At 42.4% G+C, this 24507-nt stretch overlaps 1 protein-coding gene across 10 annotated transcripts in view; it reads right to left on the bottom strand.

Moving 5' to 3' along the window:
- Nucleotides 1-24507, bottom strand: part of LOC135912319 (zinc finger protein 84-like) — a 58157-nt gene that overhangs the window by 19851 nt on the left and 13799 nt on the right. For 5 of the 10 annotated variants that reach the window (XM_070540724.1, XM_070540723.1, XM_070540725.1 and 2 more), the window contains one exon: nucleotides 9124-9326. In XM_070540724.1, the coding sequence (XP_070396825.1) occupies nucleotides 9124-9326 (203 nt within the window). Of the gene's footprint in view, nucleotides 1-1002; nucleotides 1056-5903; nucleotides 9327-9831; nucleotides 9948-24507 lie in introns of those variants that run through there. The other 5 variants (XM_065444724.2, XM_065444720.2, XM_070540728.1 and 2 more) reach the window with 4 other exon arrangements.

Genomic DNA, 24507 nt, shown 5'->3' with positions numbered 1-24507 from the left:
GACTTTTACAGATCAGGAAAGTTCATTATAATATTTAAAAATAAAATGTGTTATTAAATAAATATAGCTATCCTCTAAGATATAATTTGTCTGCATTGTCATTTTCTCAAAAGCATTTCACTTTGCGGGTTCTGCGGGTTTCTGCAGAACTACTACGTCAAACATTTCACTTTACGTCAGCGTCACTAGAGGGAATGATGCACTGAATGTGTGCAAAAAACAGAATTTGGGCATTAGCGTTGGATAATTGCACCACCCTCGATAGCTGCTACACCACTGCACCAGACAGGAAAATTTTTTTTTGCATTTCTTTTTTTTTTAAGTGACTTGATCCAGAATGATTGTCTAAGCTTGAGGGTTGGTAGTGGATCAAATTCACCCCAGGTTTGTTGTAGCAAGTCCTGGCATTTCAAGCTGAAAAAAACAAACACACACAAATCTTTGAGATTTAACTAACTGTTGCCCCTAACAGAAAACTTAGCTATAGAATCAAATACAGCAAGTAGCTCAGGTTGGCACATATATACAAATAGCTTTTGTTTTAATGTGATGGAAGTGGAGGTTAATCCATCAGAATTTGCGACACAGTCAACAGACCTCTGTCAGGCCACGGCAACCCCCTGCTATCCCCGATGTTAATGCCAGGCCTCTTCCTGGCTTGATGAGATCCTCATGTTTGCCTAGAGGCAACTAAGACTTACTTATAACAGTTCAAAGCATCACTGGGGACCACCACTTCTAGCACCTCCACAATCACACATCAAACCCCAGTAGTGCCTGCTAGTGCTTCACTGTGCTGGTGGTTTGTTAAGGGAATGTATTGTTTGCTTGCTGCAAAATAATTTATCATTTCATGTGCTCATGCATTGCCGATCATCAATGGAAGCGCTCCCTTGAAGAAACCTCATTACAACATCCAAATCGCCATTAAAGTAGTATGCACGCCTGTACGAACGAGTTCCTCATTGAAATCTAGGTTGCAAAGCAGGCTTCAGCCCTCACCGATTGCCTTGCAGTAGACCAGCAGCAGTGAGTATGGTACCGCGGGCCTGGTGCTGGAACATGAAACACACACATAAAGAAGCTCTTCCTAAGCTTTAATAGGAAAATTAAATTCTGGGACTTAGTGTGCCGAACCTATACAGTGAGTTAAAAGGAGGCCTGCCATAGTGGAGGCCTCTAGGTTAAGTATAGCTCGCAGAAACATTTCAGTTTACTAAGTTTAGAAAACCACAAACGCTGCACCAAGAAATGATGTCGCAGTTCTGTAAACTGCATCTGTAAGAACATCCAAAGCTGACAAATTTGATGGATTAATGTATATCTTGCATGAATTTGTGACAACGTTTAGAAGGGTTTTGCAATAGTCGTACTCATATAAGTGCAGTATTTAATGCCCATGTAGTATGATAGATCAGTTTTGTCTGCTTTGGATGCACTATTAGATGCAATTGACAGATTTGTGATATGACTTCTTGCCAAGCGAGCGATAATGTTGATGAAATATTTATCGGTGTTATTGGCGAGCATAACTGAATGCATCCATCACATCACAAGAAAGTTTATCTGGCCAGCACAGAAGTGCCCGCAACAAAAATTTCTCAGTTACTATGATTTAAATTTATGATGTAAATAATGTCACTGGTCAAAACTCTCTTAGAGAACTGTGCACAGATTTTAGAGTTTTAAAAAATTGAGCTGGTATTTAAAAGTTATTGCCCCTATTTCTGCCATATAAATAATTACTATAAATGTTGTGGTTTAGAAGTTAATTAGTGATTTATTATTAAATATGCATTTTGTGTGGGTTTCTTTCTGGCGTTCAATGCAGCCCTCGTAATAAAATGTATGTGGAAACATCACCTGCACTGCTGTCACATTGCAATTTTTAAAAGCCTGTTAATTATAAAAATAAAATCACCTTGTATAGTGGAATATACAGAGAACAGACACCAAAAGGCAAAAAGACCAGGAAGAACAAGAAAAGATCACCACAAAACCACGATGTCTTGCACAATCAGTGCCATAAGCCCAAGGTCGTCTGTTTTGTGTGTGTTCCGGTACATCTGCATGCAGAACTGAATACATTTAGTTTAAAGTAAGCGCCCCATGTGTACCGAAACTCAACCACAGGATTTCTTCATTAGTGGGCCTGGCGAAACGGCTCCAACCATGCCACTGACCCACTGGCATTGGTTGTACCAATCTTGTTCCAAGCTGTTTGTTATTTCAGTACAAACTGCATGCAACTGCCACAGTTAATTCTTAAACAAGCTGGCAGCCACCAAACTTTATTGTGTTAAATGTGCTTTCCAAACCAACATAGGTGGCAAAGCATTAACTCGAGAGTCATAGGCGCAGCCAAAGGTTACTCTGCAAAGAACCCCTTCCACTGCAGTAAACTTGAGTAACAGTAGGGGGAATGAGAAGAGAGAGATCAACTTTGTTTACTAATGGCTCTTTGTTCAAGCTGTCGGTGATGGTACCCAGTTTTCATAACTGTACTGATGCTGAATTCATCATTTTTTCTGCAATAGTAGTCATACTTTGGCATAAAACAAATGATGCGAGGTCTCTAGCAGGTTACTACCATTTTAGATTGATTCAATGACTCTTTTAGCAATTCTTTAAGAATGCCTGATAATACCCTTGTAATAAATGTAAAAGTTGCACAGTGGTCAAGACTGCCTGGCTGGAAAGCAACTTTCCAGGGTTGCTAATTATGGAATTTTGAAAACTAGACACATTTCATATGGTTTTAAGGTCCCTCATCAGTTTACATGACACGGCTGGATATTATATACACCTGCCAACCTTCACTGAGAAGAACACAGACTTACAGCCTTTTTGCTTATCAGTACCTAACAAACCACCTCGTAGTCTTTCAACTTCAAAATCTCTTATTTTGCACAGCTTTCTGTTTTAAAAGTGTTATACATGGATTGCAGTGTACTCTAATAAGGATTTCTGCTATACAAATCACAGCACAGAACTAAATTTCTTGCAACTACCAGTGTAATTAACAGACATTTCACAGCAAAAGGAGTCTCCCTAACTCGGAACACAGTCATGAAAAACAAGGCACTTCTTCAGCACATCCACTCATACAAGTTGGGACCATTTCATGCAATCAACGGCTTTATCGCAGAAATAGTCATGTAAAGGTTGTGTCACTGAAGTGATATAGCAACTGAATGTGCGAAATCTGGCTAATGATGAGGCTAAAATATCTTTCAGCTTATTAAAATATTATTTTTAACATCCATGTCTGACAGTATACAACTTCGCAAGGCAGCTTCCACAGCAGCAAAGATGACAGTTTTTAATTGCCACACGCATACTGGAACTTGTGGATGTTATACAACTTTCCAAAAATATAGTACCTCAGAGTTGCCTAGTTGGGGCAAATGCGCGCACCTCTCACAACACCAGCGTTAAGGCATGCAACAATTTCCACTTCTTGCCCTTCCCAGGTACTTTGTGATTGCAAAAGCCCAATGTATTGGTACTATCTATACAGAAGTTGGTTAAACTAAAATTTCATGGAACAGTTTATTCATGTGCAACAAGTGCCGTGAAATTGGTTACAAGTCAGTGTTGCGCGAGTGGCACACATCCTCACTTCCAACATGGTGGACTGGTACAAGAAGTCTATATGATTTTTGAGTGAAGCTGAAATTCAAAAACTTCTTATGCAACATTGGTTTGGAGAATTTCAATCATAAAATAACCCACAACAATTTTTTTTGTAAGATACCAATTACCACAGCTAACACAATTAGCATAATCAATTTGGATAGTGGGTCAAAAAAAAGTTATTCCAACGTTCAGCAAAGTACAGTTACACCTCAATATAGCGAAATTCTTGATGTAACAAAGTGTAACTTTTCATAACCTCTTGTCCATAGAACACCATGTGATTAGAACCTCAATATAACGAAGTGTGTGTGTATGCGACTTCAATATAACAAAATTTCGCTTCTGCAGCAAAGGAATGCCGAGACAATAAATGTAAACTTCCGCGTACACAGAGGGTCAAACGAATCAATTACAAGTGGCTGCTTGTAAATATACCTCTCAAATCGCGCGCGGCGCAACAAGAGCGACCGCCGAAGTGAAGCCGCGTCACATTCCGTATACAGTCCAAGTTCGATAAGATTCTATCACGCCCCGCGCACTTGGTGCTTTAGGCGCGAGTGCCGCCTCCCCACGCGAGCAAAGGGAAATAGGGGGAGGGGAGCGAGATCACGGTAACCCGATCAAGCGCGCGCAAGGGGCGGGGGAAGTTGGCGCGCTTCTCGGCCGTGACTGCGCATGCGCATAAGCCCGGCTGAGCGCATACGAAGCCGCGCACCCTGTTTTAGAGGTAATCTGCCACGTGTGCAAAGAGTGGGCGTGCCGAGACGGCGTGGCATCGTGTAACCTTTCTTCCCCTGCGTTTAGTATTGAAGGTTGGGTAACCTCGAGTTTCGCTGACCCGTTGGAGCGAGGAGCAGACGAAACATTCGCTCACCGCTGCTGGCGCTTTTCAAGATGGCGTCGTCCGAGTGTGGACGACGCTATCAGCCGCGGGGGCGAAATGCACGCAAGAGCGTGGCTTAATTCGTACCGCCTATACGAAGATATTGTCGACGTGGCATGAAACCGTATTCATCGCCAACTCCAAAATTCATCAAAATGAATTGTTTTCTCATTCAAATTTGCTTTTTTCGATTGCCGAATAATTTGGGAAATTCCGCGGCCCCTTTCCATGTAAGAAAAATCGATCGGTGACAGCACTTGTTTGCATAAAAGGTCGAATTTCAATACAACAAAATTTCTATATAATGATGCGAATTGCCAATTTTACCTACTTCGTTATATCGAGGTTTAACTACTGCCATTAAATACAATTTGAATTTAAAATCTGCTAACATGTTGCTACAGCAGAAACCGAATTTAGCTCACTTTGGAAAATGCAGCAGGCAGAAACGCCCCAAACACACAGCCCTCAAAGCTTTAAAAAATCTCAGCAGCACCAGTTCACAAAAGCATGGCCATCAAAATTTTCTGATTAAGATGTAAAATGTATAGTTGGGTTCTTTTCATTGTGGCTGCTGGTTTTTGAATTAAAATTTTTGTTCTGATTTTTTCATGCTATTACGCAAGTACTCAATTTGTTGCATGCCACTGTAAAACGTGTTTTTTCCTTCACGCTTGCATTATGTTAAACCTAAACATGCGAGTGATGCAACTATCCATCTTGGCGCATCCGAAAGGTAAACAGTGCAAGAAAATGTTTTTAGAACAGGTGTCCGAGGGTCAGCTTAAATTTTAGTATCACACATCAAACCTTTGCAATAGTGCCATATAAAGCTGCGAGCAAAAGTCTGAAAACCATAGTTGCCACGTAAAAAGCTTTTGTTCGTAGTTTAGAGATGAAGGCTGGAATGAAGTGTCACAGCCTACCTGTGCCTGTTGAACTAACGCAATCTACTGATACAATTCTAAGTTGCACAACTCTGCTAATACAAATTTTCAATTTTTGCTGATGCCACGGTCCTGGACTTTTGCTCGCGATTATACACTGCCAAATACATGCACTGACCAACGACTATAACACTTGCTATTGGGTCCCAGGCACTGTCATCTACTCTCTTATAGATTTTCATTAAAAGTACATTACTCTTCCCCAAGACAAAAGATTCTAAGCGTAGCATCACTGGTTATAATTCAGAATCAAGCTAGGAAATATTAGCCAATCTTTTATGTACGAACTTGATCCTTTTGGTTTAGGCTTTCCATATTGAACATTTAGCAAACCTACAGCCGCAACCATCAAAGTTTAATTTAGGAGGACAAAACTGTAAACTGCCATTCAATTGCTCAGCATGCAGACTATCACAAAAACAAATGTTCCAAAGTAAACATGCTGACAATACCTGCTTTTATTTGTTTTGTATGCTTTTATTCATGCGTGTGTCACACGATCATTATAAGACTTGAAAATTGCTTCAAAGAACATACAGAATGTCACTAGTACATGCAAGCAGATGACTTAGACAATGATACAGCTCAGCAGTAAATACAGACAATCTTATAAACTGTACATACTGGCTTTCCAGATCAACATATAGAGAAAATCTGTGTCAGAAATCGAACTTCTTGTACACAACAACTTCAAAATATCACAGTGGCGATTGTTCAGTAGCCGCTTTTCTATACCACATATATGCCAGTCCACCTCTTATTCAGCTATCACAAAAGAACTATGAACCTCAGCATATTTTGGGTTTGTACCTGAACCTGCCCAGTACAATGACCTGTGTTGTGCAAATCAAGTGGAACACATTTTCTAACTATATCACCATATTTATTTGTTTATCAGGACCGCAGCAGCACCAAGAGATATCAAACAGTCTGTTCGATAATAAATCCATTGTATCATAGCACCACTGTGTAAATAGTATGTTCAATGACTTATGCACCTACAACAATCGGAAAGCTTTTACCAAAAATACCAACACATTTATGTGCGTATCAACAGTATCAAAGCAGCTCAAGTAGACATAACAGTAAATTCTAAAGTATCGAGCAGCACTAGATATAACAACAAATGTTCAACTGCTTAGGTGCTCACAACAACCAGAATGCACTCTCCCACAATACCAACATGTTTATGTGGGTATCAGTACCACATACACAAACATCAGTATCACAGCAACACAACTAGATATTAAAGAGTGTATTATCTCCGCACTGAAAATAATTAGCAGGCTTTTCACAGTGCCCCAAGTGCAAAAATAGCTGTAGTAAATAACTTCAAGTGACAGACAGCAAACAAAAAGGTAAGGGCATTGACAGCAGAAGATCAGTAGCATAGAGACAAACCCCATCCATTTACAACAGAATGTCTGAATGTTGCATGCAAAAAAAGGAAAAAAATGTTGTAAATTTCAAACATTTGCAGCACAAATAATATTGGCACAGCACAATCCCAAAGGAAAGCCCAAACTCCAAAGAAAGCTTAAACTCAAAGGTTGTGGCTAAATTTCTTGTTCTTGAAAAACACTAAAAGCTGATCGACCTGCGTAAATTTCCAAACTATGGAAGCAACTCAAATGACCTTAGCAAAATACCAGTGGATAAGCAAATATTGGGTAACCCAGAGTTGTCATAGGAATACTAGTTTTTAGCGCCCACTGTGGTAGTTGTAGATAGTTGGCCCACAAGTAAGCTCTGGAGTTCTGCACATACATGACAAAATATCACCTTATTTCCCGATTCATCACCCAGCGTTCCTCTATTGAAGCAGTCAACAGAGCTTATTTTCTATATTTGTTTAAGGGAGAACTAGTCAATGAAAAAGCTTAAAGTTATCTCAATATAGTCGACTACCATTAATTCAAACCTTGAGGGACAGCAAGGTCTGGTCGAATTATCCGAAAGGCCAAACTAGCAAACACAGTTGCAAAGCAAATGAAGTCAAAATCATTTTTTTTCTTGAAGTAGTATGCAATGTCTTTCTTTTTTCCCTGCTCTTGAATCACAACTTAACCCACATGCGGTGAAGAGAACCTGCAGCATTGAGCCCAACATGAGCCGTAGTAGTGACCCAACACTAAACAGAAGGGAACAAATGGCTTCATGGGTGGAAAGAGTGTTGGCCACTGAAAGATAAAAACAGCTTCAGGCTTAGGAAAGCAATAGAGCTATCTACTGAATTTCTCGTATTTTCAGGCTTTCAGTAACTGCTGTGCGCCTGAGGGGCACCGGTGGGGTCAAATTAGCCAAACAGCATGCTTTTATGTTTGAACTAAACATGTTTTCCTCATATAGCTATGTATGCTTTTTTTGCCACGACTTTCTAGTTCGTTTGGATTAAGCAAAAAGTTTAACATGAGTTGACTGCATACATGTGGATGGATTATTACATGCCTTATGTTGCATTACCGATCTGTGTCAGAAATCGAACTTCTTGTACACAACAACTTCAAAATATCACAGTGGCGATTGTTAGTAGCCATTTCTCTACACCACACACACATGGCAGTACACCTCTTATATGCTATCATAAAGAACTATGAACCTGAGGACATTTTGAGTTTGTTTGGAGTAATTATTTCAGTAATTTTCAGTAATACATTATTTCAGTAATTTCAGTAATTATTTCAGTAATTATTTGGCCTTAATTCTGAACCGATCTCTATCCTGACTAGACTTGCCTTGGTACTTTACAGCAGCACCAGAACATAGCACCCGCATTCGTAGAACAACCCTCAAGTGGTTGTGACAAAAGTGTGGAAACCACCAGTGGCTTGCTGATCATACCAACATGCCCGCAACCTGAAGGAGCCGAAACACAACCAAGGGAAGGCTCATGCAAACCAACAGCATCATACAAAATGATTATGTGCACGCTACAGAAGCAGCAACTGCCGAGACTGCTGAACACAAGGCAAGCAAAGGCTCATAAATTCATCTGCACCATAAAAAATGAACCATGCAAAAAGACAAGACAAAGATATGACATGCCAAGTCTCCAGAAACTGCAAGATTTGATGTAAACACAACCAGAGGTGCTTAACACATGCCATCTTGTACGAACGCAGGACAGTGTGTCAAAAAGTTCATGTAAATAGCTTGGCAACTACACATTGAAGGTCAACCCTGTTCCAGCTCATCTTGAAAGAAGCAAGTGCAATAGATATGGCCATGGGTAAAGGCACACAACATTTGTGAAACATTTAATGATCCTTCAAGTTCACCTTGCTTCAAGCAGGTGAGAAGTGAAATTATCACTTAGTGGCCAAGATATTTCAAAGAATTTGGTACAGGCAGTAAAGCTCTAAAGCCTCGTAGTATATATATTCGAGTCCAGCTAGTAACAGGCTGCTGGTACCCAAGTATGGCATGAGCAACACGAGGGCATCGCACGTTTCAGGGAACCGGCAGAGTTCTCTAGCAACTTGTTGCTCTCTGTGGCCGGCAGGAGACCCTGCTAATGTTGACAGCTGTAGGATGGCGAGATCGGATGTGAGCCCTAAGGTTTCCTTTCTGGGCACAGGCATAAGGACACAGGTGACACTTGTATGGCTTCTCGCCCGTGTGCGTACGCACGTGAGCAAGCGTGTTGACGGCTACCTTCGAGATGTAGCCGCAGACCAGGCACTGCCAATGTTGTCCAAGCTGGGCATAGAGGCTGGACGGCCCAGCGTTATGTGCGTGCATGTGAGCACATAGGTTGTCAGTGACCTTCGTGGCAAAGTTACACAGGACGCACTTGTATCTGGGGCCAACCTTGGTGTAGAGGCATGGCGACAGGTCCATGACTGGAGGTCCCTGCGCTGCGGTGTTCAAAAAGAAAAGAAAAACTATGAACGTCCAAGAGGCATTGCCTCTCATGTTTGAGACTTGCAAGAAATCTATCTCCAACACACTAAGCAGTTCCTGCACATTCAGTCATGTTTGCATAAGAGATTGAAGAAATGGCAGATTAGAAAGAAGATGAGTACGCACAAAGAAAGATATGCTTCCAGCAATGAGCATTCACCGCTGCCACACAAAAAGCAATGCCATGAATCATTAGAGATAACAAAAAATGCTAGAAAACAGAGCAGACTCCCACAGCTTATTGAATACAAAATGCAGTCACCAAGCAAGCACCAAGCAACAAAAGGCATCTTATTACACAACAGGCACACATGCAAAGTGGACTCCAAACTGTTTGCGAGCAAATCCAACAGGTCGTTGCCACAGCGTTGCACATAAATATGAGCATAGCCTTCCCGAGATCTACAAGGAACAAAGCCATCAAGTAGGCGCTGCTTATGACATTAAGGGCTATATTACACAAGGAATCTTTCGTGATCCATTCTTTCCACATTTTCTCATTTGACTCCAACGCTGCGCACTACACGTTGCATGGCTGATCTCAGCAGTGACGACGTCCAAGCCTATGAGGAAATCTGAAAACATGGGATTGCAAGAGGAATTCTTACATCATACAGTTCAGTCCCACGAGATGCTTTGGAAACATCCATCCCGCACCATGACACGGGATTAGATGGAGAATTGCTCAATCAAGCTTTTCTATGAAGTTACAAATCTAGCAGCCACAAGAGAACTTTGGTGGTTGAAAGTGGATGATGTTAACTGCAAGCTAATGCACATCCATTTTGTTGGCACTTCACTCAAGAGTGATCAGATTTGGTATACTATAGCTACCATTATATTTTGACAGTTCTCGAAGAGCTGGCCTTTCAAAAATTTAGTGCTTCTAGATCGCAATAAAAAAGTGTAACAAGTGGCACATTGGATGGATGGAAAAACTTTATTGAGGTTCATCGGAACGTGCACTAGGGCATAGCGGGCCACTTCCATGGTTTAAAATTATATTCATAGCTTCTCAATACAAAGACAAAACCAGCAAATGGGACATCCTCTAGGTACGGTGGCAGGAGTGACTGAGCAGTCTTGCCCTCCCCAAGAGGAATCGTTTCTGCATGCAGAAAGGAGCTCTCAAACAAAATTAAGCACTATTGGCATGCGACAATTGACCAGATAAACAGACCCAAAAGCAAAAATATTACGTCCCCTCACTCTAAGGCTCCATGCTAACTTGAAAAGCAAGAACACAAAATAAATGACAAACAAAATAATAAGAAAGATAAAGCAAGCAAAAGTAAATCGTAAAAGTACACTTGTGACAGTTCATTGCCACAGAACACCAAGCATGTTGAAAACCCCAATGCGAGACAAACATTGCGGTGATTGCCCCTGCCTCAAGGAGAGAAAATAAGGCAGTTTCAGGCCTAAAATATGGTACAGAAATTCTGAGAATTATCTACTAATGCGTAAGCATTCTTTGGGTATGCTGTTACATCGCTTTTGCTTACTTGCTTTTCCTAGGTCATGCATGTCTACCCATCACTTTTCTAGCGCCAAAGAAATGAAATCCGCGTACTGAACAGTGTGGAGACGAGCTGCCAGGAAGCTGAAGGGCCCCTTCAATGTGTTCGTATCAATTGAGCTGGAATGCTGTTGCAGCCAGTTTCCCCGCAACTGTTTTTCCCCCTGTTTTATTTCATTTCATTTTCTTTTTACTTTTATTATTACTAACTTATTATTGTTATTAAACTATAATCACATGTACCAATCAATAATTAGTTTTATACTCAGAAGCCCCCCAGAAGGCTTCTCTGCACACACACCCGTAATGCGGAAAAGTCAGGTTTCAAGGCAGTTTGACAAGAAGGGTTTTCACTCTCCGATCAATTTTATATTTATTTGGATTGTTCCTTCTCGCTTATAAAGGTACCAATAATCTACATTTGCACTATTATAACAATTAAATGCCTTAACTTTACAAGTTACACATCCTTGTGCAGGCACAAGGAATTACAGTTTTCACATGACAGACCAATTTTGCTGGGGTACTTGCCAAAAATGCTTATGCATTAAGTCACTTTCACTACCACCACTGAAACTGCAGCACCAGAAAACACAGCCTGCACAGTGCAGTTCACTCTACAGACTGCAGCAGACAAAAAGCAAGAGCGTTAGGCATAAAAAAAACAGAAAAAAAAGCAAGCACATCTCAGAAAGCATGGGCTCGAAATATTGTAAGCCAAAAATGAGTGGATGAAAATGAAATGAATGCAGGTAGCCATCTTCCTTTGCTGAAGCCCAGTTGTCAGGTACAGAGGCTGAAAAGGAATTATTTCATTTTATCAAATGTTACCAAATACTGCCTTGGACCACTACAAGCACATTATAAAACTAATATGCTAATTACGTGGGGGCAGTACAGTTGCAGGTATTGCAGTTGCAGTAGTTGCAGTTGCAGTTGCTGCTAGTGCAGTAGTTAAGTTTCCTTTGTGGCCTGCAACTGCACAGCACTATCCTATGGAAACATTACTTCAAACTTTATCTTGGGTAAAACACTGTGGAAGCCTTTATCCTAATCCATTATATACTCACATTTTACAATCCTCTTTGGCACATTAGCAGTTCAGTTGCTAGTACGATAGTTAAGCCTCCATTATTGTCTACAGGTGCACTGCAGAATCCCATGAATACATAACTACAATCTTACTTTATCTCAGATAATACATTGCTGAAGCCTTCGTCCCAAACCATATATTCACAATCCCATTTGATACATGTGCCAGCTGTGCAACAGTTTTCTGAAGGCTCACAAGAGTGTTATAAAGGCTCTACTATTTTCGGTTCGGAGGACAACCCATCCACACTTATGTATGCAGCTATCACAGTTCTTCACAAGCCTCAAAGCTTTGCCACCATACACATGCCATGAGTATTGCTTAGTTTGCCCCGAAAATGCCTGTGGTGCCATACTCGCTGCTGCTGGTCTACTGCAAGGCAATTGGTGAGAGCTGATGCCTGCTTTGCAGCCTAGATTTCAATGAGGAACTTGTCCATACAGGCGTGCATACTACCTTAATGGCGAGTTGGATGTTGTAACGAGGTTTCTTCAAGGGAGTGCCTCTACTGATGATTGGCAATGCATGAGCACTTGAAATGATAAATTCTTTTGCAGCAAACAAACAATAGATTCTTTTAGCAAACCAACAGCACAGTGAAGCACTAGCAGGCACTACTGGGGTTTGATGTGTGATTGTGGAGGTGCCAGAAGTGGTGGTCCCCAGTGATGATTGGAACTGTTATAAGTAAATATTAGTAGACCCTAGGCAAACACAAAGATTTCATCAAGCCAGGAACAGGCCTGGCTGTAACGTCGGGAATAGCAGGGGGTTGCCGTGGCCTGACAGAGGTCTCTTGACTGACCCGCAAATTGAATTTGACCAAGAAGTCCAGTAGTTCTCCAGTTTTACGTGAAATCGCCCGTCATTTTCGTGAGAACGACCTTGCTCTCGTCCAGGTTGACAAGGAAAGTGGCTTCACCATGCTTCCACAGAACCTTTTTTAAATTAAAAGCCAAGAATGCTGTGAGTAAGAATTTCAAGGCCGTATCTCTAAAGCCCTCCAAGGTGAAGAGCAGGGCACTTGCTCTTTTAGAAGATCTCAACCTGCAGAAGCTGGCTAAACAGGTCTTGGAGTGCGATTTGAATGTGCTGAGCATTTTCTTCACCACTAATACTCAAAGATTCATGCCCGTTCAGGGCCATTGTAACGAAAAGGGGAAGCTGGCAGGTACAAGTTGGAAAGTTCCTTAAAACACATCTCAGCGAACTCAAACCCGAAGATTCTTTCAAAATTAGTGGGTCTGACTACCTGGTTGACATCCTGTGTTGTCATCTCCCTCCAACCCGTGTCTGTAGTGGTTTTATTCACAATGTCTCACCAACTGGCCTACAACTTTACACCGCTAAATTGTAAACTTCACTTACTAAATAAGCATGGTGTCATGTGTGCAGAAGCAAACGTGAACACATCTCGCTCGATGACAGCGCACATTTGCTCTCAAAATGCTGAAGTGAGAAAGCGTGGCAGCAGCAGCGAGTGAATTGACCTTCGTGCTGCCTTTCGCTTCAACGTGAACTAAGCAGCCGGAACATAGCACCCATGAAGCTATCAGCACTCAGCGCACATGGTCGCCATCGCAGATCGCTTTCAAGATAGGGCCCACGCGGCCGCGCCATACGCAGTCGCTGCCTGAGTAGAACCCCTCCCCACACTCGGGAACCTTGCGCGCCGTGGAAGACTGCGCATTTCCTGCCCGCCTTCCTCCCTTGCACAGGCGATATTGAGCCACCATCTTCGGCTCACCCTCACACGCTTTCTCACATATGCAGCATATGCCGCGAGGCAACGATGTCATCGCTCTTGGACTTTACACAGAACATCACGGCAATGCCGACGGCAGGAATGCGCCTGGAGTGTCCATTTAATTGCTATTGCAATAAAGATTCTCTAGCTTGAGAACTCCAGCTCCTGTTAGGCAAACTTTAGCTCCTTTTGGATTAGAGCGTCAACGCACGGGTGAAATAGTCTGCGGGATTTGCGGGCCTCTCCGATCCAAGCAGTGCGCTGTTGTCCGCAGTGCTCGGCTCTGATTGCTCTTAGCAAATATGACCAACTAATAACTAATAATATATATACTAACTAATAACTAACCAACTAATATGACCAACTAATAACTAACTAATATGTGTGAGGTCACCTCACACATATCATGTCTGTGGGTAGTCTCTGACACGCCTACTGCACTCGGGCGTTTCACCCGACACAAACTTGCCCCTTCCTTTCCCTACATGTTGGCCTAGCATCTACAACCAACACCGTGGCACTTCCCAATATGACACACATTCATCACGTATAGGATCCAATGCCCGACCCTTTTGCGACAGGAGGTTCCACATAACCTCTTGTATCAATAAATTGTGTCTCTTTTTCCCAAACTGTTATGTCACTCGTGCACAAACTTCTCTTGTCAAGATAACTATTTTTGATACGATTAGCATGTTCATATGGCATAAAATGTCTGAAAGCTTCACTTTCCTCCTCGTGACATGACTATATTGTCATCTCACAGTAAGCATTCGCATGAACTGCTGTTTGCATTTCGACATAGCTTGCGAACACCGTTAGTGCACACACATTCGCTGACATTATTTGCACAAGACGATGATGAGCATCACATTTGGTTTTACAGCATTTAATCGACTACTTTATGAAAGCTTCACTTTATATAAAGTCTTAACGTGCTCACTGGATAAGCGTATCCTGGAGTATTTGGACACCGTTCTTTGTGCCAGTGAAAAGACTCCCAGTTTGAATTTGTAGCATTTTCATTGTATTCTGAGATTCCGACGTGAATCAATGTGGCGAGCCCTTGGTTAAATGACTACATTCACTTTCAAAGATGTGCCTCAACAGTAAACATGTAACTGCAGTGGCATAGCCAGTGGGGTGCACCTGGGCACATGCCTCCCCCCCCCGCTCCCTTATATATATATGAAGCGGTCTGCGCTGGACGCATGAAAGAAGACGAAGGAAGGTGCTAGGGGAGAAGTGAAAAGGAAGAAGTTGGAATAAAATGGCGGACGACACCCGTCTGACTTAGATGATGTCATTTCTGTTGCCGTTCTAGTTAGGAACGCTACATTTTGGCGCAGCCGACAGTTTTCGAAGACCAGCGATGCGGGTGACGTTTTTCGTCGACCAGGCGTCATCAGAGTCTGTTGTGTTCACCCGATACCAAGTGCACGGTGAGCCAGCGACGGACCTTCCTCTTGAAGTTAGTTCTACCGCGCTGATCAACGTGGTACTGCAACAAGCTGCAATCAGCCGCCAAGCCCTCGTGCAAACAGGATCGGTGACAGTGAATCTACAACTGCAGACACTGAGCGAACTCGTTCTGGAACCCATACGACGTGGCACCCTCAAAGAGGAAACGCCTGCCGGGAAGGTGAGCCTAGACTTGAGTGTTATGGAACTGCAAAGGAACATTATACAACAGATCGAAATAATGAGAACTTTCGTCCAAGCGCTTAGTCGAGAGCAGTCAGCACGAAGTATTGTTGAACCAGATGTTTTTGAAGGAAAATCGCAAAATGCACACTACTGGCTGTGTTTTTTCGAGTACGCCTGTGACAAGAATCTGTGGCACTCCGACGACACAAAGATTTTGCATATGCGCCGCTATTTGGGCGGTATAGCCAGAAAATGGTATGACGTACAACTCATGGATTATGGAACAACATGTTGGGAACTGTGGAAAAGCAACTTTTTAGGGGCTTTCGAAGGCAACGCAGTAGAAAGATGGGATGCGGCACTGCGGTTCAGTTATACAGGTGGCTCTCTGCTTGAGTACTGTGTTGAGAAGCGTCGCCTGTTGTATTCTGCAGAACCGAAGCTGTCGTCTTCTGCTGTTGTAGCTTTGATAACGCAAGGGTTGTGTATCGAGATCCGTAGTCATGTCCAGCTCAAAGGTCCAAGAACGTTTGATGACCTTCTGAACTTTCTACAGACCTCAGTGCCAAGAATTACATCGAGAAGACAGCCAGATGGTAGAACAGAGCAACTTGATTCCAATCTAGAGTCGTTGCCGTCAACTGAATGTGAACACAGCTTCATAAACAAATCTCCGGGAAGCGTAAATCATGACTGTGAGGATGGTGAAGAACCAATTACCGCAGTTCACGGCAACCTACTTCCACATAATCTGTCTACCGTGCATCACAAGCCCCAGAAAAAGAGCTTCAGTGAGACAGTATATTTGGTGTCGTCAAGCTTATTGTACGCCCCCATTAAGGTAGATGGCATTGAAGTGAAGGCTCTCGTTGACAGTGGAGCTTCGGTATCTATTATCAACAAGACTCGAGTGGATGCCAGTCGTCTGCACGCTGGTAGAACATTGCGTGTCCAAGCCTACGATGGGTCAGTGACCATGCATAGCGAATGGGTAACCCTGGCTATTGAATTTCAAGGAAATGCTATTACCAGTGACGTATTGGCCATTCCCAATGTGACCTACGATTTTCTTTTGTCCCGTCCAGACATGAAAAAACTTAAGATGAACCTCTATTGGGATGACAAGGTAATGGCCGAAGACACGATAAGAACAGAAGACCCTGGTGAAGAACCTAGTGTATCAAGGCTAATTTTTCACCACGAAGACATCAAGACTAAGTACCCAGAGCTTATATGCATAGGAAGCTACCCTCCAGCAATGAAATCCCATGTCGTTCCTTTCGAGCTCGCAGATAAAACAGTGGTTCGTAGAACCCCCTATAATATGTCCAGAGATAAAAAGGTGTGGCTGAAAAAGGAGTTGCAAGAAATGTTAGACGCAGGTATCATCCGGCCTTCTGTATCCCCATTTGCTTCTCCTATCACTATTGCACCTAAAGAAGACGGGACATTCCGCCTCTGCACAGACTACCGGGCTCTCAATCGTCAAACTGAATTGATACCTTATCCAATGCCGAGAATCGACGACATCATTGACGAAACCGGTGGTTGCCATTGGTTTTCACGAATAGATCTCTGCAAGGGCTTTTGGCAGATTCCACTAAGTGAAGAAACGAAGAAGTACACCGCGTTCATAACCCCATTTGACTTGTTTGAGTACAACCGCCTACCATTTGGTTGGAAAAACTCCCCTGCGTGGTTTCAGAAGATTATGACGGACATTCTGAAACCTTACCTGGGCACATTTTGCAATGTGTACATCGACGACATCATCATCTACTCAAAGACAAAGGACGAACACCGTAGTCATCTTTCAAAAGTTCTTCATGCCCTCAGTCTTGCCCAACTCAAAGTCAACTTCAAGAAAAGTGCGTTCTTTCAAGATACCGTAGTATTTCTTGGCAGGGTGTTTGATGGACAGACTAAAAGCACCAAGCAAGAATCGGTAGAGAGAATCTCCAAGCTGGTAAAGCCTTATGATGTGCACTCCCTGCGCGTTTTTCTTGGCCTTGCAGGACACTTCCGGGCGTTTATCAAAGACTACGCACTGAGAACAAGGTGCCTCACACGTTTAACTCAGAAAGACGTGCCTTTTCATTGGGACGAGAAGTGCGAAGCTGTCTATCGTGAGCTTGTAAAACTAATATCGTCGGACCCCATCTTGCGAATACCGGATTTTTCCTTGCCTTTCGTGCTGAACACGGACGCATCACATTATGCTACCGCTGCAGTTCTATACCAGAAGCCATCCAAACAAGCTGATCAAACCAAACACTACGTCGTGGGGTACTACAGCTATACCCTGAAACCCGCCGAAATCAATTACTGTACCACAGAAAAGGAAGCTCTGGCCGTCTTAAAAGCTGTGCAGTACTTTCGTACTTACCTGGACCCACTCCTCACTCCCACTCCTCACTGACGCTGACGCACTATCAAGATTACTTGTACAGGAATCAAGCAATAATCCAGATACAATCAATCATATTAAGCTATGGGAAGGTACAGAAGAGCTCCAGTTTATCAATGGAAGGTATCACGTACCACCAACTATGATTCCAAGGATTCTTCATCTATACCACGACACCCCTGAATCGGGTGGACATGATGGCTTCTGGCGCACTTATAAGAAATTGCTCATGAGATTCACATGGCCGGGCATGAAAAACGACATCAGCCATTACATCCGCACATGCCACCTCTGCCAGGTGAACAAAGTTAAATTCAAGCAATCGACAGACGTTATGACAAACCCTGAATATTCAAGCATCCCGTTCGAAGTAATTCATTTGGACTTCGCGGAGCTCAAAAAGAAGGGGGAAGGAGTCAAGCGAACGCAAGCTTTCTTGCTCTCCATAGATGAGTGCACACGGACGATTGCGGCTAAAGCTGGCAAAGAAGACGCAAACAGCGTAATAGACCTCCTCAAAGCTGAGTGTTTTAAACACACAAAGACGCTCGTCTGCGACAACGGGCCGGCTTTTCGGAGTGCCAAATTATCAAAGTGGGCCCAGGAGCACGGCATCATGATAAAGTATTCTTCTCCATACCACCCGGCAGCAAACGGCCTAGCGGAACGTGCCATACGAGACATCAAACAGTATCTGAAGATGTATCCAGACTTTGCCGGTGGCTGGAAGTGCTGTCTCGAGGCCGCTGTGAAGCATCACAACAGATCATACACCACGAGTTTAGGCTGCAGCCCTCATTTTGTAACTTCAGGTACAGCGCCCATACTTCCTGCAGATCGTGAGCTAGGTCTCCTAGAGAACCTCGAACTTGCGGAAGTAAGGAAAACTGTCAAAGAACAGGAGATCTACAGGCGCCGCATGAAGCGAAACTTTGATAAAAGGCACAGTAGCGAGATACCGGACATACAGCCTGGAGACTATGTCCTTGTAAGGAAAGGAGCTGTGCCCTCAAATTCAAAATATTGCGGACCATTTCAAGTTATTAAGACTGCATGCCAGCATGGAATATTGAAGAATGTCTGGTACGCCGGAGCCTCGGGCCAAACGGAGTGCGCCGCTATTGGAAACGTATTCAAGTATTACCCCAGGAGGTGTAATTAAAAGAAATCCGGAAGAGTGAAGCGGTCTGCGCTGGACGCATGAAAGAAGACGAAGGAAGGTGCTAGGGGAGAAGTGAAAAGGAAGAAGTTGGAATAAAATGGCGGACGACACCCGTCTGACTTAGATGATGTCATTTCTGTTGCCGTTCTAGTTAGGAACGCTACAATATATATATATATATATATATATATATATATATATATATATATATATATATATTTTTTTTTTACGTGGTCTACCCAGCCTGCCCATCTCCCCTTCCCCTGCGCATTCCTTATCAAGTCTGGATTAATTTGGGCCACCTGGGATTTTTTAATGTGCACCCAATATGCATGGTACATGGGCATTCTTACATTTCACCCCCACTGAAATGCACCCACTGCAGCCGAGATTCAATCCAGCACTCTCAGGCCTAGTAGCACAACGCTACTTGCTGTAATGTCACAACACAGTATCCTCCTAGAAAACGAAACCAAAATTGACATTAGAAAAGCTATCATATAAATTATTTACAGTGCTTTAAGGCATGTCACTATTTTTTCTAGAGCCTATAGAGGTCTAGCACCTTCATTTACCGCAAGAAAAAAAAAAGTTCTCGGAAATATTATGTCAGTACCCCTTTATTAGAAGTGCTTCTGCACACAAAACACATATTTAGAAGGGTGCATGTTGTAGACACATAAAACTAATTTAATGTAATTTGATTTACAGCGCACACGGATGCACATGCGCCCGCACCACATATTTCCGGTAACATTTAGATCAGTGAAACTCTACATATTGTCTTTTCTTTTTTCGGGCATAGAAACACACATTTCCGATTTGTCAAGGGAGCAGATGCTTGAAAGCTGTGCGAGCAGATGCTCGAAAGCTGTGCCACCTATGCTCGATGCTTGTATGCACGTGCGAGCTGCGAGAGAGAAATCGGGTAACTGTGCCTAGGCACTACAAAGGAGAACACAATTTGCTTATTTCGTTCCTAGCCGATGGCAATGTGCACCACAAGAGGACCAGCGCTTAACTTTTGTCCAAATGGTATCGCCCAAGTCCGTAATGACAAAGCATACAACAAATTCACTGTAACAATGTGTGATTACTAATTGGTCTATGGTCTACCTAAGCCCAACAACTCCACGCTTTGCACCAAAGAGAGAGGGGGGGGAGGCTTACATAGATGCCACTTTAGCGCCTGTAGACCAATGACTTATGACACGCTGTTATTGGCGTATTTTCATTTTGCTTTAGCTGACCTTTACATATGCTTCACTACCAGGCCTGACACAGAGGTTTCCTGCCACGGGAACGTAATGTGAAGAATAGTGATGAATAGTTTCACATGGTGATGGTTTGTTAGCATAATCTTTGAAACGTGGTGGCGATGATTAGTAACCTAGCCTGGTTGAACTGATTATATATTATATACATACATAGCTGTCTAGCATATTGCCTATATCTCCTTGACCTTGCCTCTCTTCATTAAAATCTCTATTTCTATATTGTACCTATGCCTGTGAAGGAATAGGTAAAGAAAGCTTTGGCTTAAGCGAGACGAGTAGTACTACTAGGGCCCTAACGTAGTAGTTCTGCGGAAACCCGCAAGGTGGAGAGAAGTAATGAATAAAGGGAAAATTTGGTAGAGATGGTAGAATTTGGTAGAAGATGGTAGAGCGGCTGCCCCGGAAAGGCGGTGGTCCCGGGTTCGAGTCCCGGACCAGGACGAATTTTTCTTCAACTATGAGGCTTTTCTTTCGAGGAACCCGATTGGGTTTCCTTTGTCGCAATTGCTATGAACGGGTGGATGACCCGATTTTCCCTTTATTCATTACTAGGGCCCTAGTGTCGCACAAAGGCAAAACTAGCCGGTACTGGCCTAGTGGGAAGTAGCATTTGTTAGTGGGCTTGTGTCAACTCAGCAAGACAGCCAGCGCCCAAAAAGTAAAGGAAATAGGCAAAGAAAGCACTACTTTAAAATATTAATTTTGTAAAACTAGCATCAAAGATTGCAGGTTGCAAGTGGATCTTCTGTACTGAAGAGCACAGTTTGTGCAAGCTATCTTCAAAATTTTGTAGAACAATTACACAACTGTCAGTTGTACTATTTATGCAAATAACCAAGTGCATTATAGAACGGGCAGTGCATTTTGTTCAGAGCACACATCTATATACAGTAGTGACCTAAAACGTACCATTGTAAGGTGTTCTATACTGTGCTTCATACGTAACAGGCAAAGCTAAAAAGGCTAGACTTCTCTCACTGCTGACATCCGCAACCAAAAAATAGTACACCACGTATGAAAGATAATTATGCAGGAAAGCACCGTGTAATTCAATGTAAAATTAAGTGTCATACATTTATGTAGCAAACTATGGAGCATTTATTACATGAACGAGATCAGAGATCTGAATCTATTTATCACAAAATGAGCGGAGCGGCACGTTTCTACAACCAGTGGCTACAGCACATCATGAGCAATCACAACAAAAATATAGTACGCTGCCTGTATAGTTGTAACACAGAAGCAAACAAGTAATATGTGATTTAAAGTAAAATTGCACCGACACATAGTCATAGTATATGAAGCAGATCTTCCAAGGAAAACGTCACAGATTAAGAAACTGCCTTGCAAAAGGCATGCAGTGCGACCTCTAGGAACACACTACTTGCACAGAACCTTTTGCATTGCCTGCTAGCCATAAAAGGGAGCATTGTAGCATGAGCTGATACAAACACACACGCACACTGCTAACTTCCAACAATGTACACATAGTGCAAACTTCAAACAACATTGCATTACTGGAAGTTAGCACTGTGTATACGTGCCTTGTGTCAATGTTCCTGCTTCTGCTACTAGAACACGTTACGGTACAGTACCAACGAGCCCACATTGCAACTTTTATCAAAAAAAGAAGGGCTGCTTTCCTATGAAAATCCATTACCAGCGTCTTAAAAAGAATCAGCTGCTTTCTCCATTGTTGTCCTATGGGATGTGCACAAGATGCCAGGAGGACGGTGATGGACAAAATTTTGTTTCTTGCCATTTCCATAGCAACAATATCCACTTTGTTCATTTTATGGTGCAAAATGTTATCAACATTCTCTAAGTTTTGTGTTCTGCACATGTCTGTATCTTTCTTGTTTCCTCTCTTTTGTGACATACTGGCCTATGGGCACAGTTTCCTTATGATACAGGCTTTTCAGACACTGGGTATGTAATGCAGTGCAAATTATGTGGCAATGAGTGTTCAAGAAGTTGTCTATTGTCCAAGGCTAGTAAGCTATACACCAGTCATTAGAGACACTTTTGGTTGCATCTGGGCCCGATTGTGGCTGTCTCCTTCATGCAGTTTGTGCAAAGCAGCCAATTGTGATTGAAAAATTCAATCCTGATTGAGCTCAACTGCAAGTGGAAGTGCCACTGTGACACTGGTATAAGATGGTACAGTGCCAGCTTTACAAGCTGTTTGGCTAAGAATACCGAAAACGCAGAATGTTCATTTTTGTACGCCCCTCTATGCCACTAGATGTGCCCTTCAATAGCATGACGCCTGGTGCCAGCTTTGAAATTGCATGTCAACTCAATGCCACACTGCCATTTAAGTAAGGTTGCTATGTTCTAACTGCATATCAGAAACCTGGTGGCCCAGAATCCTCCCAAGTCCAGTGGCCATAGGATACAAGCAAGCACTGCCCTATGTTAAAGCCCGTGAACTATTCAGTTTACTTATTGCGGACATTATATTCTTATTTTCCATCAAACAGTACAAGAGCTGCAAGGAATAAAATTGTGTGAAAGCACAGGTACAGCAATAAGACTGCATACAGTGCAGTAGGGTGGGTGACAAGAAATTCACATTCAGCTCCTGAACTCGGAGTAAGAAATAATTTTTATTATAAAATGATAAACAATGGCTGCCCTGAAATAACATGCACAAGTGTGCTTCTCAAATGACAAAACAACGTGCAAGAAGATGCACTGAAGTGCTAATGTTTCAAGTTACATGGCATTCGCATCAAAGATTTTTTTTTGCAACAGCAGCTAGCAGCCAACATGCAGGGAATGCATTTTGAAGCTTACCTAAAACAAATTCTTACACAAGTAACTACAGAGGAAGTGTTTTTTAAATGTTTCAAATGCTCAATAGTAATGAAGCACAGTATGGTGCATTTTTAAAGGGAACACATAGCTGTAAATCAATGGTTACAATTCACACGGTTGTACAACATGAAGGCTTGCAAATTATATTCTTATGCACACAAGTATGCCAAATAAGCCACATGAGCCCCTTTCCCCCTAATTTTAATTAATACAAAAATGCTCAAGTTTATATGGGCATTAATCCAACTAGTTCTGCACTTTTTTAACACCGGTCTACACTGTACCGCTCTCCAGGCAAAAATTAACAGCAGTAAGCACAAAGTAGAAACACTACAGCTAGTTTGACAAGGCAAAGTAATAACGATTGAATTATCTCAATAAAAACAAAAACAGCCAAACTTCTGACAACCGTTTGTCTGCTGCAATATTCCTTGCTCTGAAAGATACCAGAAAGGCAGGCGAAAATTATGGGTATCTGCCACACATCTAACGATGTCATAATATATATGCTAACTCAATCTGTAAATAGTGCTACCATATCTGCCTTTCACAGGATGAACAACAACAAATGAGAAAAGTTTTGGCAGCACAAAAATAAACAAGATAACAAGGCAGCAGCTTCAGGTCATGGCACACAAATGACTTGTAGGTACATGCAAAGAGCATGCTCAATACGGCAAGTAAACTCCAACTGAGCTAGCACAAAGCATACATATACATAAATGAGTTGAAGCCCTAATGCCATACTTTAGAAATACCCTGCGGATTTGTTTTTGTTTTAACACAGCGAAGGTATTTTCAAGCAGATTGGCTTGAAAACATCACTGGCTTCACATCTTGTAATGATCAGTTAACAAACTACTGGTGATTACCTGTTCAAATATATATATACTTTATAGCACATGTTGCCACTGAGTAATTAGGGCTTGGTATTAGTGAAGTCATGTCCATTTAGCAGAAATGTTCAGGCAACCAACAGATTCAAGACATTGAACCGCAATGTGTCACAAAATATATTGGCATTCAAGTTAGTTTTCTCTAAAAGCCTCTGTCAAACACTTCGAGACACAGCTAAGCAGAACATCACTGTATTTCACAGCACACAGTGGCAATGATGCTAGTGGTGCTACTGGTGTTAGTGCAAGAATTTCTGCTAAACAGATGTGACTTCATCAGTGTCAAGCATTACTTTTCACAGTGGCCACATGAAAATAAGGTATGGACCATAAATTTCTGATTTCCACAACAAATAACTACGTAAACTTTTATAGCAACTAGTTCAGAACATGCTTCAGGCGCAGTGTGGCTTCGGACACGATGCAAGAAGTATACCACAGCTAGAGCGCACTAGAACCTTTTTAATGGGATTAGCATTCTTTGGGAACTTCACGCACCTTTAGCGGCCTATCTATGCATGGCTCCAACTGTTTTCCTGTCAACTTGGGTCACTGTATATGTGTATA

The sequence above is a fragment of the Dermacentor albipictus genome, chromosome 6 (assembly GCF_038994185.2).
Source record: "Dermacentor albipictus isolate Rhodes 1998 colony chromosome 6, USDA_Dalb.pri_finalv2, whole genome shotgun sequence".
Classification (NCBI taxonomy): domain Eukaryota; kingdom Metazoa; phylum Arthropoda; class Arachnida; order Ixodida; family Ixodidae; genus Dermacentor; species Dermacentor albipictus.
This window is presented reverse-complemented; position numbering and strand designations above follow the sequence as displayed.